This window comes from Musa acuminata, chromosome BXJ2-5, assembly GCF_036884655.1.
Source record: "Musa acuminata AAA Group cultivar baxijiao chromosome BXJ2-5, Cavendish_Baxijiao_AAA, whole genome shotgun sequence".
Lineage (NCBI taxonomy): Eukaryota > Viridiplantae > Streptophyta > Magnoliopsida > Zingiberales > Musaceae > Musa > Musa acuminata.
Window position 1 is genome coordinate 47,871,522 of NC_088342.1, and position 12,920 is coordinate 47,884,441.

At 41.7% G+C, this 12,920-nt stretch overlaps 2 protein-coding genes and 1 long non-coding RNA gene across 4 annotated transcripts; 2 read left to right on the top strand and 1 right to left on the bottom strand.

Annotated features, from left to right (window-relative positions):
• Nucleotides 1–296: 296 nt before the first annotated feature.
• Nucleotides 297–8,393, bottom strand: LOC135613181 (protein ALP1-like). Of its 2 annotated transcripts, XM_065110256.1 has the most exons (3): nt 7,542–8,393; nt 1,562–1,716; nt 297–1,471 (listed from the first exon to the last, which is right to left on the bottom strand). In XM_065110256.1, exons 1-3 carry the CDS (start codon nt 7,891–7,893, stop codon nt 677–679), a joined length of 1,302 nt encoding a protein of 433 aa, XP_064966328.1. In that variant the 5' UTR covers nt 7,894–8,393; the 3' UTR covers nt 297–676. The 2 variants fall into 2 exon arrangements, with proteins under 2 accessions (XP_064966328.1, XP_064966327.1); XM_065110255.1 differs by having other exon boundaries at nt 297–1,716; nt 7,542–8,389.
• A 1,887-nt stretch (nt 8,394–10,280) lies between these two features.
• On the top strand, nt 10,281–10,670 carry LOC103986095 (zinc finger protein ZAT11). The gene has a single exon (XM_009403979.3). It carries the CDS (start codon nt 10,281–10,283, stop codon nt 10,668–10,670), a length of 390 nt encoding a protein of 129 aa, XP_009402254.3.
• A 630-nt stretch (nt 10,671–11,300) lies between these two features.
• On the top strand, nt 11,301–12,167 carry LOC135613185 (uncharacterized). The gene is made up of 2 exons (XR_010487239.1): nt 11,301–11,855; nt 11,967–12,167. It is a non-coding gene; the product is annotated as an uncharacterized LOC135613185 (long non-coding RNA).
• The last annotated feature ends 753 nt before the right edge of the window (nt 12,168–12,920 follow it).

The window sequence follows — 12,920 nt, forward strand, 5'->3', positions numbered from 1 at the left end:
TCTCGGAAGCCAAGTTGACTGCGGCTACTCTCTCAGTCCGTGTCGGATGTTTGTCGGTCTACCCTCAGAATTCCAATTCCAACAGCGCACCGCAAACACCATTTCTTGTTTCTGAAACTTTTTCTCACACAAAGACCACAAGGGGGGGTATAAGACAGGTGTGATCAACCTCCGTTCACGAGTTCCACCCCAGAGCAAGCACCATTTAGCTACGTTTAACTGTCACCAGGTCTACCATGGGCAATCTACAAGCATATGGATCATAGATTTCATGCAAAGGAACCACAGGGCAACGATTTCATTAGCAAATATAAATGATCCATATATATATAAAAAAAGAGAACAATTAACGAGCTATTTGTTCCTTTTATAAATAGACAACTGCTGCTCCTGCCAATTGTCAATTGTCAATTGCCAATTGATCTTATTCTCGGCATCTACTTTTACAAAATCTAGTGCAGTTTTGCATGATGTTGTTTCGACACATTGAGAATGTAACTCTAGCTCACCCCAGGAGTTTTGTGTTGGAAGAGGCATTCAATGCATGCAATTGCAGAAATAAACCACCTCTTGGCCATCAAATCTGACGATAGAAAAATTGAACCTAATTCGATGTCTCTCGATACCCATCTTTCGGCATCCAGGAATACAGGAAGAAAGCAGTTCCCAAACCATTTCAGGGTGGCAATCTACCAGACAGGTAGCGAGACAACTTATCTCGTAGTATGCTTCCATTGTCATCTGTTATGTCACAGAATTGTTGCTTGTAACTCGTGTCATGTTCGTCGGACGACGAGGGCATCACATCTCTGACTTCATCTTCCAAGTCGATTGCTATGTTGTGCAGCAAGCAGCAAACGTAAATTATTCTTGGCAGTCTATGCTTGTCAGGCCTCCACATTTCACCCTGAATGATCTTCCACATTCCTTTCAGCCTTGCCAGTGCCCTCTGGGCCACCATCCTTGTTGCAGAAAGTCTTTTGTTGAACTCGATTTTGCCATCTGCGAGGTCCTTCCCTTGGTAAGGAGTGAGAAGCCATGGAAGAAGTGGGAAGCCTGAATCACCAATTACGTACTCTCTCACTTCTAATTTTTCAGGAAGCTCCACTTTCTCTCCGTTCAGCCTCGTACCTTTCTCGCACATTTTGAAGAAGCCTGAGCTTTGTAACACTGGTACTTCGTTCATGCTCCCAGGCCAACCTGTGATTATGTCTCGGAATCTCAAATCGGGGTCAACAACAGCTTGCAATACCATGCTGTGTTTCTTCTCATAATCAACCCACACCTTGTTAGAAGCATCCACCGAAGGCAGGCACATCATGATATGAGTGGTGTCAATGGCACCGCAACAGTTTGGCAAACCTTGAATCTCTTCAAACTTGGACTTAATATCTTCCATCTCCGGAGACGTTGGCCATTTCAGATGGTAGATACCTCTCTCTTCCATAGCTTCCACAAACCGCCAAGTTACCTGAGAAACAGTTGAGTGGTTCATCCCAAATGACACTCCAATATTCAATAGCGATTCGCCAGAGCCTAATCTTCTCAAAGCAATAGCTACTTGATCTTCTAGGGAGAGGATTTTGCCATCTGTGAAAGCAAAATTTGATGTTCTCGCCATCAAGTCATCCCTGACCAATGAGCATATGTAGTTGAAAGTCTTCCTTGATATCTTGAAGATCGATTCAAACTTTCTCGGTTCTTTGGATAAGTGTCCTGGAAGCATCGAGGGAAGAAGGTCACCATATGCTTGAATCATCATAAGAGCATGGTAGACCGACTAATTGAAATTTCATCACCACATACATGTCCATACATTGTGAAGGAGGACTATCACAAACCAGAGATGATACATGTTGACCACAAAAAACACGGTCAAGAGTTAAGCAGATTGCTTATGCATGAATTTTGCGATTAACATGACAAAGACGGCACTATCACCTTACCTAATCCACACCAAATACCTACAACCAGAGACCGGAGGCAGTTTGCTCCATAAAACTCAATACAGAATTTCGTAAACTAGTTATTGGTCACTTGTTACATAAATATAGTTAGAGACCATAATAGAATGATCTTGTACCAGTCTATGCTCGGACCAGTAAAAGATGGTTGATATGTTGCATGCCTACTGGTATTTGAAACTATACTTTGTTTGTCACAAGACTCACAACCACATCAACTATTGCATAAAGGCGAATTTTCATGTTAAACCCGCCATCTCTTATCATGGTTTTGATGATAGAAAAACAATGATAGGCTGAGGAATTAACTCCTGTAGTAGTTGATTCATCAATGTTTTACATCCAACACAAGGCAACTAATGTGAACAAACAAGAAAAAACCAAACATAACAAGCCTAACAAGCTCCATGGGGGGATGTAGATGACACCCGTAAAGTCTTGAAGATTGATGCTATGAGTTTAACTAGATTGAATTTGTATGACATAAGGCTCAAATAGCTCATATAGGCCAAATACACTCCGGATGGATCATAATTGGACTGATTATTATCCAAAATGAAAGGTCTCAGTACAATGATGTAATGAACAAAAGCGTTATTTTTGTTCCTGATAATTGAGATATACAAGGAATGATTTATAGTAAATTTTATCTTAACTATTTTCTTGTGATTATCAAATCAATAATTTAGACCGACAAAAAAGTTTATGTGAAATAATTTATTTTCTATTCTAGGTTGCCCTGTCTTGAATGTTAACACACTATATATTCCCAATAAGACCAGTTATGAAATTTCCAATGAAATGAATCAAGAGGATAATCCATTTTTCCTGTCTGGAATTTTCCTCCTGATGAGCCAGATCAATTGTTGACGTCCAAATGGAGACTACTATAACCACTAAGAAAATCCTAAACCAACGGAAATGGCTGCAAGAAGCTACCGCAATCTTGCATATGCAAAGTAATAGTAAGTTAAAACAATGCAAAAAATGCTATGCCATAATTCAAATGATTGTCAATTTCACTCAAAACACTATGATAAGTAAGCTAACTGGAAGAAGTAGAAATAATGGTTCTAGACATAACACGTAAAGCCAATATTAAAAGAAAACATTTTACTGAGAGCATACAGCTTATAAGGCAAACTTGTACTTGCTAACATCAGCTAACAATAACGAGAAGTTTTCTAGTCTAATTAGAAAAAGGTCTTTGATTTGATCCCAAATATTCAATCTGAAATATCTGAAATGTCATTAAAAAATTATCTCAATAGATAATTTAGAAATTCTGCAACAGTTATGCAACAGAAAGTCCCTCGATTATGAAGCCTATAGCTGCAAGTTCATATAAATAGTTTGGACATTCATTTGCGGGGAAGATTGGCCAACTGAGTGTAATCAGAGAAAACATTAGTTTACTTAATTAAAAGGTAAAGATGCATAGCTAACATAGTATTTATTTGATGCTCATTGGTTAAAGAACTCAAGTGTGAGCAATAGTGCCATCGTTAGATTGCCCCTCTGTGACTTGAGAGTTAAAAGTTTGAACCATAAAAGTAATCTTTGTACTTGCATAGTTCAATTTACATACGTCAACTCTCCTCAGATTCTGTATTTGCGGAGCCTCATGCATTTGGCTTTCTTTTCAGTTAGAATATCTCAGGGTGCAAACACTGACACCCAAGGGAAGTCAAGAGTTTTGTTTTAGTATCATCATAATATTCAGAACTTCATATGAAAAGTTGATACCATGAACTTGAAATGAGAATGATTTTTGACATCAATGTGACTTTACTGTCTGATAATTGTCAGTCACTGGGCCAGTAAATTATTAGAAAGAAAAACTATGAAAACCAAAATGTGCAGTGGCAGAGACCAAGCTATGTACTACAACAGAGAACCTTGAAGTATTGAACAAACTGCCTGATAGATGGAACTCAATAATAAACTTTATGCTTTACAGTCAAAGATGTAGGACTTCTGCGGTGACTATTTGCTACATGTAAACTTCATTTTTCAGGAATTCTGACAAGTGTCACCTTTTAATGTGCTTGTTCATAAAAAAACACAAACACTCCAGGAACTCTGATTTCTGTGAGTGTCCAAATGTGTGGCATTTACATATCTTCCTAAAGTGTTTATTCAAAGAATACTTTGGTGATTGTGTTGGAAGTATTTGAAGTTTTGAACACTGTTTTTGTTGTCAAACTTCTCTTTTTATTTTTCTTGCAAGTAATATGCCATGTTCATAAGTTATTGAAAGAAAGGATCATTCATTTTTTCATAGTTCTTTGTAAGTATAGCTGAAAGCCCACCTTTTTGCTCATGAAATGTAGAGATAAAACAAAAGGATCACCCATGAAGACATTTTGGGAGAAAACATAAAAGAAAACAGAACATGTTGCACAAGGTAATGTCTGCAAGCAGGCTACCGCAACATATTTTCGCATATGCATATGCATTTATGTCAACTTTATACTTAAAGAAATTATTGGCATTAAGAAAAAAATACAGTTAACATTAGTTGCAAATCATGACAACTTCAATTTACAATGAGAAGCTATGGTCATAAGAAAATCTATGGGATTATATGAATAGGTAGTAAGTAATAGCTAAGCATTTAACGCAATTTTGTCACGTGCAGATAAAAGAAAGAAAGAATCAGGAAGGAGGGAAATGCATATGCAACCTTTTTATGAGGGCTCACACAAGTAAGAAGGTCTCATATGTCTTATGCAACAACGAAACCTCATGTGAAACTCAAGAACACAAATGAATAACGACAATCCACAAGATAAGCAACATCACAGTCAGTCTATCACCAAGGATTACACACGCCAGTGAGGGCTGCACATGGTCATAAGAACCTTGTCGGTTGACATGTACAGTGTCAAACAAATTAGCAGCATAGAGTTTTGGGACAAGGGAATTCCAAAATGGCTTTTGGCTATCACAGAGAGCATGGTAATCCAACATGTGCCAGGAAACCAAAAGTGCCACTGCAACAATCAACTTTTGGCCAACATAAACTGTGTTCATCCTGATTTATCATTGGAACACTATATATTTGCTCCTCTAATTGCAAACTAAAAGACCACTTCTCTTATTTCTCTATTGTTTATCGCTTAGATGAGACAATTCTAGTTTGTTCCGGTAAACTTTATAGCTCATAGCCTTGATGAATCCAAGTGAAATGGGTTCTCAATTTAGTATGTTTTTCATCAGGTTGGTATATAACCAAATTTTAGTTCTGATGACTTCAGGATATGTTTTATGTGTAAGCCTGTGAACATATTCACTTGACATGTATTTGTAATATAACAGTATAATTCACCTATGGAACCTTTTTTGGACACCATCTGGTGTCTTTATAACATCCTCCTTGAACATCTGAACGTCGATACCTGAAGCATGTGCAGAGACATCATAGAATATCTCTCTTCTATGGCATAATTTCATCTAACTGAATTTCAAAAAGCCAACCAAGAGAAGTTTCAGTCAAGCAAAATGAAAAGATCAAAGATATTTCAATTTGAGATGGTACTATCCAGTCAAGCAAAATGAAAAGATCAATGAGAAGCCTGAAATCTCATTGTTGAAGTTGATCTACACCCTTTAAAGTGTCTCCACAAAAATCATGAAATATGAATCCCATTTGTCTGTCCAAATTCTTTCCAATGACTTGTTGATTGAGCAAACATAATTAATCCTTGATATTTCTGATATATGGTACTTTAACAAGTACCAATATGGAATTTTAAGCAAATTAACTGACAGATGATTTTGGAAAAATCGCAACGTTGATTAACAGGCTATAACCAGCTAATAGGGTATTGAGGGCCATGTTAAGTGCATAATCTTTTGGAGTGGATGGAACTGGGCTTAAACGAAGGTTGAGATTTTGAAAGGTGAATGAATGAGCCTAGTGAACCTTTCTTATATAGTGTCAACAGCCTCATGCATGAGGCTTTCTTCCCCCGAAAAGCCACATGTTATTATTTTGACAATGGTTTAAAAAAATTTCACATCCTATTGATGACAAGTCCCAAACAACCAGAGAAAATTCACGACTTGGCAATAAGAACATTAGCAAAATTTTCAAAATTCTGTTAGTAGGAAAAGCACTGGAAGTATGATCAAGAAAAATCTTCGGATAGCATCTGAGGGCTGAGGGTGCTGCTAAGTAGGCACTTCCGGTCTTCGATAATCTCGGTATGTTTGATAATTTAGTTAATTCTTTGAGAAGATCATTCCTTTGGAAAGTGAATGGGAGCATAGATAAGGAACACATGAATCAAAATGCATACATTTTATCCTATTTCATGGAATGCAATTCTTAGAAATATAAGGAATATGCCTTTAAGCACTTATTGGCACATTCCGGATGGTAAATAGTAGAACAGTTAATTTCAGAGGAAGCTTATTATGTTACAGGTACTTTTAATTTAATTTAGCACATCTGAAAACCTAAGCAAGAGCTGAAAATTTAGCGACATAAATCGGTTATCCTGATTATGTATGGTTCAGGAGGCTTAAGAGTGCTACAGAAAATCATGCAAAAAGCATGTGAAATAGACACATTGATGGATCTCCAAGATCCAATTCTACTATTGCTGATAACATAACAGTGTGGCTATTAATCAAAGATCCTAGTAACCCATTCGATGGCAACTTGTGGCAATAACTCGGTGTAGACAAATTTAAGAAAATAAAACTTTTAAGGCCCTCAACTTCTTCCTAGACTTCCCTTCATTTACTTTCGGCTCGTACTATATATGTTTAGGATTTCATCATGTCAAAATAGTCCATTAATGATAAGCAAAGTAACTCCAACCAAAAATGTACATGCTTCTTAGAGATCATAGCTTCCATACAGTGACATAATCATAAAGTTCTAAAGACTGACATCTGATTTAGGTGTTGCTAGAAACACAAGCAAATGAAGTTATTCCTTCTCATTGGACCAATTAAGCATCCACTTGTAAGATTTGAGATGCCAATATGTCCGTGACCTTTCGAGCATTAGCATTTCCTACGTTAAGAAAATCTATAGTAGCAACGATTTTCGTTACATGATCCACCCAAAATTTGGGCAGAACATAGACCGTGCTCTTTGATTTAACCAAACTCCATTTGGGATGGCAAAATAAAGAGATGAATCTACCAGCGATGTTTTACAGCTGATTACAGCATCAAATGCTTGATTCATAACATTGAGAGTCGAAACTGTTTCTAAGGATATATGCAAGCCACTTCAAGAACATAACTTTTAGTCATTGACATGCGGCTACCCCAATTAAAAGTTCTCATGCTAGATGTTAACAAATACCAAGTTTAGGCACGATGATATTGATGGATAAGAAACAATTAACTGAGAATTAAGTTTCTAATCGATACCCATATGCATTACCGAAAGAACTCGAGAAACCCAATCCAACAAGCCAAAGTACATGATACCCATCGACTGTAATCGAACTATTACAACACACACTTGCCCACTCGAGGTCGCTGATCCCACGAGATGGAAGAAAAGATAACGAACGAGAGCAAACAAGAACAAGATCGACGAAAGAGAGGAACCTGTAATCCTTCTCGAGAAGTCGTCCCACCAGTCACCACTTCCCGGCGCCGCAGCCGTGACCCTGGCCGCGGCGTTCTTCTCTGCCCTCTTCCTCTTCTTGAGCCCTCTCACCGGGCCCATGATCACGGCTCTTCCACCAAGAACTCGACACGGAAGCTCCGCAAACCCCACCGACAGGGTCCAGAAAGGATCGAACGACACCAAAGAAATCGAATTAGAAGAAGGGAGAGACGGAGACGAACAGGTCCGCAAGCTGCTTCCTTTAAGACGAGCGAAGAGCAGGGGAAGAATATAAAGGAGATCAGTGGGGACAGGATGTGGACAGCGACCAAGTGTGGCTGGAGGAGGCATGCAAGGCCAGTTATGGAGCAGGAAAGGAGGAGGGAGGAAGAGGAAAAGGTTGGTGGGAGAGCGAATGTTATGGTTGGGGACTGGTGGCGGTGGTGGTGGTGCTGCTGCTTCTATAGCATGCACAACACCACCATGGTTCCATGGATGAGTGGGTACGAAAAGGATTGAGACAGCAAGCAAAGCAAATCAGTATCTAATGAGGACCCTTCATCGTGTGTGTATGAGAGAGAGAGAGAGAGTTACTCCATATGGGCAGTGCAGCCGGCAAATAGGGGAGGAGGGACTCCTTTGCACTGGTTGTACCATGTTGTCAAGGTCTTGGCTTGGACTCGGAGATCTTGGGCCAGACCACCTCCTCCATTCCTCGGCTGGATCATGATCACTGTTTCGTAACCAGGGTTTGAATCGCTGGTACAATGTACATGATGGGGTTCATCTTTTATATCTAGGTAGGTCATCATGAATTGGTAACAGTGTCAAAGACTTCCTTTCTTAGAAAACATGGAAAGACAAGTATTGATGAGATTGCACCCTCCTCCCTCGGGCATGCAATTGGATCCATCCATCGGCTGCCTAGATTTGGGAAATGGGGATCGTCTGCGACGGGCATAGGGTTGGTTGGTTGGTTGACCAGGGTGGCTCAGATTTGGACTGCGGCCTTTTAGTCTATGGCACTGGCGATGCCAGAAATGCCCCCATCACATACAAGTGATGTATGTACTATGCGGACTTCGTTGTGGCATCACCATCATCATGATTTCATAGTATTCGTATTCACATCGTCGATGTTGATGATCTCTCCATGTCATAACTACTTTCAGTGGTAATACGAATGGATTCAGATCCTTACAACGTTGGGGGGCTATGCCGATTATAGCACCCATGTCGCATGCGTAACATAAACACAAGGGTCACGCTTACCACACCGTTGGCCACCACGGCTGGGGATCGTGATCCACCGGTCGACACGTTGTACGCGTGGCACCGCGAGGATGGCACCGGAATAGCCGCCCTCGCTGGGCTCCATCCCTTGATTCCGACTTCCAGGCGCTCTAATCCGCTCGTTTGACCGCATGAAGTACGAGGGAGATGATTAATTAATAATCTAATTAGCATATCAATTAAAACATCGGTGCAGATGAGGAATTATGTTCACATTTCATCAAAAAAACGCAACAACATTAAGCTTAACAAGCCTGTGGCTGTAAGGACGTTGTAGGACCCCGTCATCGGCTTCAACGTCGAGAGCAAACCTTATCCACCGCCCAAAATGGACGCATTCGTTTCCCTGTTACCGTGGACCCGAGCAGGTCAACGTACCTTCGTCGCCATGTCTATGTAATCCCACGATACGAGTTCGTATGGCCCTGGATTAATTGCTCGCTGACTCGGTCAACTTACGCCCTTGATTAATTACATTGGCTGCACCGTCCGTGGCTTCTGGAGACAGCAATCTCCCCATGTCGATGTGGTCCGGTATGTGCAACTTCCACATCAGTATCTCTGGTGTTCTAATCTTTTTCGTATGTGCATTTTAAAGTGGGTGCTTCTCCGAAAAGTTCTTGGTAGTTTAATTATCTGCTGTTAGTGGTTTCTGACTTGTTTTCGCTGGTGATCTGCACAACTCCAGCGGAAGATGCCCGTGTCACCTTTTCAGCCCACCCCGGTCGTGGCATCGGAGTCCTTTATTCGTGTGAGCTAACGAATCTTTCCGATCTGCTGACACAGAGATGACGAAGAACGATGATGCAACAAGTTACGTGAAGCCGAGATAAGAAGGCCGAGTCAGCTACTACATCTCCAGGAAGCAAGGTTATTTTTCCTGCATCCATCAATCTTTTATGTTATATTGTTGACTCTATAGTTTTTGCGATCAACGTCGTGGTCATCGACGAATCGAGTTTCATATCATCGTTTTGGTGATGGATGAAGAAGATCAGATTATTTGTTGAGGCCATCCACTGTTAGCACTCGCAGTGTCCGTCTGCTACGTACCATCGCCGCATGTAGCGTTTACTCGGAAGGAGATTCAAGTCAAACCAGCTCCGCGTGGTCTATGAAGAAAAGCGACAGATGATTTTGGACTCGCGTCCTTCCACAATGTTTCTTCCTACGGTGCGAAGCAATAACGAATAAGCACCAAGTCATGGGAGAACCTTCCGAGAAGCTGCAGCGGTCTGAACCTAGAACACACTCGAAGTTGTTCCCTCTGGACTTTTCTGAAAGTTTCCGGCGTTTTACGCGGCCGTGTGGATAAGTTCTGCAATGTATTAATAGCAGAGCCACTCGACTAATCTTCTACGTTCTTGGTAAGTGTAGAAACATCTCTCGGTGCAAGGCGTTAAGTGAAAGGTGTCGACGCATCGGGCTGCTCGATGAAGCGGGGAATGGATTCGGAAAATGCTGAGCTGTTGCTGTCACTCTCACTGGGCGTTGAGCCTGGGAAGAAACGCCGGAGGACGAAGGCGGCCGACGGCGTCTTCCAGTGCAAGACCTGCGGTCGCCAGTTCCCGACGTTCCAAGCGCTGGGAGGCCACCGGACTAGCCACAAGCGCCCTTGCCGCGTGCACCGGTGCTTTCTCTGCGGCGCGGGTTTCGCTATGGGGCGAGCCTTGGGCGGTCATATGCGGGGACACAAGGCCATGGGTGATAAGGAGCCGAAGCAGAGCGATCAGAAGAAGAAGCCCGACACGGACATGGCTCCTCTGGAGTTCAACCTGTCTGAGGTGGTCCGCAGGAGTAGCTCCCACTCTCAGCTGCTTCAGTTGTTCGTTTAGAAGACCGTGTGATTATATCTTAGAAACCCCATACGTGTAGACAGAATTTGATTGCAAGGAAAATGTTATCTGCTCTGTCAAATCTTCTCTAGCTTCTCATCAACTACGAAAACCAAGTCGTTTCTCTTCTCTGTCGTTGGAGCTTAGACTGCACAAACACTGGTTTTTTTAGCCCATATTCTGCCCTGTTAATTGGTTAACATATTCTTCTCTTCTAAGCTTCAAATTTACCGCTACAAGTTTAATGCTGCTCATGATGCTGAGAAGTACCAGTAACAAGGCTCAGAAGTATCACGTCCTAATCCAATATGCACATGAAGCAGACAATTCTTTAGTCTCGTCTCGGTCAAACACCGGAATGCACTAACCAAACAAGGAAGCAGCATACCTGTCATCCTGTGGAGGTAGTAGTAGACGATGTGCGAGCTCAGCAATTTTTTCTTGCATTCAGGTCTAATGCCATGCCAATTCTTTCCAAGCAACCGGAGACATCTTGTGGAAACTTAAGCTCGGCTGGGAAGCTTCAGCTAATTTCTTGGGTTGACTCGTATCTGATCCGAAGGTTGACGCTCTGCACCTCAAGGTGGAAGCGTCTATGTATGAGTTGCAGTCGAGCATTCCATCCTCGGTGTAAGCATCTTTATACGTGAGTGAGGGTATTCACATACATATTGCATAAGGTACCTGGTCAAATTATCTTTAGAGCATTTCGGTGAAGAGAACGCTCCGAACAAACTCTCTTCCGTGTCTTCTCCTCCTCCATTTCTGCCTTCCGCAGAAATAGAAGGCGATACCAGCCGTTCAGGACGACAAGTCCACAAATAGCCACTGCAGGTGTACAAATACCTCCTCCGCTATCTTCTTCCTCATTCCAACAGCAACACGAGCTCAGTGCGTGCACGCACACTAAATCTTATATAGCCGGACATCCAAAGTCGAGGTAGACGATTACCATGGCAATCGCGAAGACCAGCTACTTGGCGATCGCTTGCCTGTGCTTGCTTCTACTGACAGCACCGGCAACGTCCGATACTATGTCGCCGGCAGCGACGTCGGATGGTCTCTCGCCGCCGAGTGAAACCGTCTCCTCCAGCTCCAACGCATGTCTTCACCAGTGCGTCGCAGCGGGCAACTGGAGAGCGTTTTGCAATATCAGATGCTTCCTCGGGGCGGGCGGCGACGCGAGTAAGTCATAGTTGGCGTTGTTTACGTACCCCTTCTGGCGCTCTCTCACCCCATCATCTCCGAATGAATTACTTGGCTCAAGATTGGTTGTCGTGTTTCCTTGTTCTGCAGAAACTGCCGATGAATCAGGCGACGCCAAGAGTCCGTGAAGAGTTCTCTTTCTTGCTATGATACGATCAATGAATAACAAGTGTCTAAGAGCTGATCGGTCTCCCTGTGATCTCTACTCGGCCGAGGCATTTCATCGTCTTACAAGTTATCGTTGTAAAATTCTTTTTCTTATTGAAATTTCATGGACGTCCCCCAAGTTTATGAACGTTGTTTCCTTGTTTTGTTGTTCTAAGAAGCATTTTTTCGGCGCTGCACTCAACAAAAGTATGGGTTGAAGTGTTATTCTATCGCTTCGGATCAAAATCTTTAGCATCGATCGATATTGCTGAGAATTCACCATGAAACAGAAATCTATAACCCAAGAAAGAGTGACTTGCATGCATGCCTCGCCGTTCAATCTCATGCGTGCATCTTGAAACTCAACTTACTATATCAAACACCAATCAAATGGTATTTAAGGTACCATATATCATCTTGTAACTTACTCCGCCATCATCGATGAGTTCGAATACCTATGAAATAGCAATGGGTGGTTCGAATACTTTGAACCCACTAAGGGTCCATATGGTCGGTCGACCATTGGTGCTAGGCTCGCAAGGAATTATGCACTATGGGTGTATCTGTACGGTTTTACCATTTCAGAACTCATGAGTTCTAAAAAACACCAATGAAGGTAAGAGACACCAACGAGGGTAAGGGAGACCCGATAGATTTATAAGCCCTTAGTTCTCGTACTTCTCAACCAATGTTGGATTAAATGACCTTATCAATACTCATGTGGTTTGAGTTTACTTATCACTTAATTCTAATTATCTTTTTAGACTTCATTCATATAATTTCTTTTTCTTTTCCTTATTCTACTTCTCTTAACTACTAAGGCATATTGTCGGTCCACTAAGGCATGTCGGTGGTGGCATAAAATGATGAAAAAATAGATAATTAAATGAAACAATC

Excerpts from the sequence above, each read along its gene's own strand:
- LOC135613181 (XM_065110255.1), bottom strand. The coding sequence starts at position 7,893 with ATGCCTCCTCCAGCCACACTTGGTCGCTGTCCACATCCTGTCCCCACT. Across the intron at positions 1,717-7,541 it reads CTTCTCGAGAAGGATTACAG|GACACTTATCCAAAGAACCG; the intron begins GTTCCTCTCTTT and ends CGATGCTTCCAG.
- LOC103986095 (XM_009403979.3), top strand. The coding sequence starts at position 10,281 with ATGGATTCGGAAAATGCTGAGCTGTTGCTGTCACTCTCACTGGGCGTT.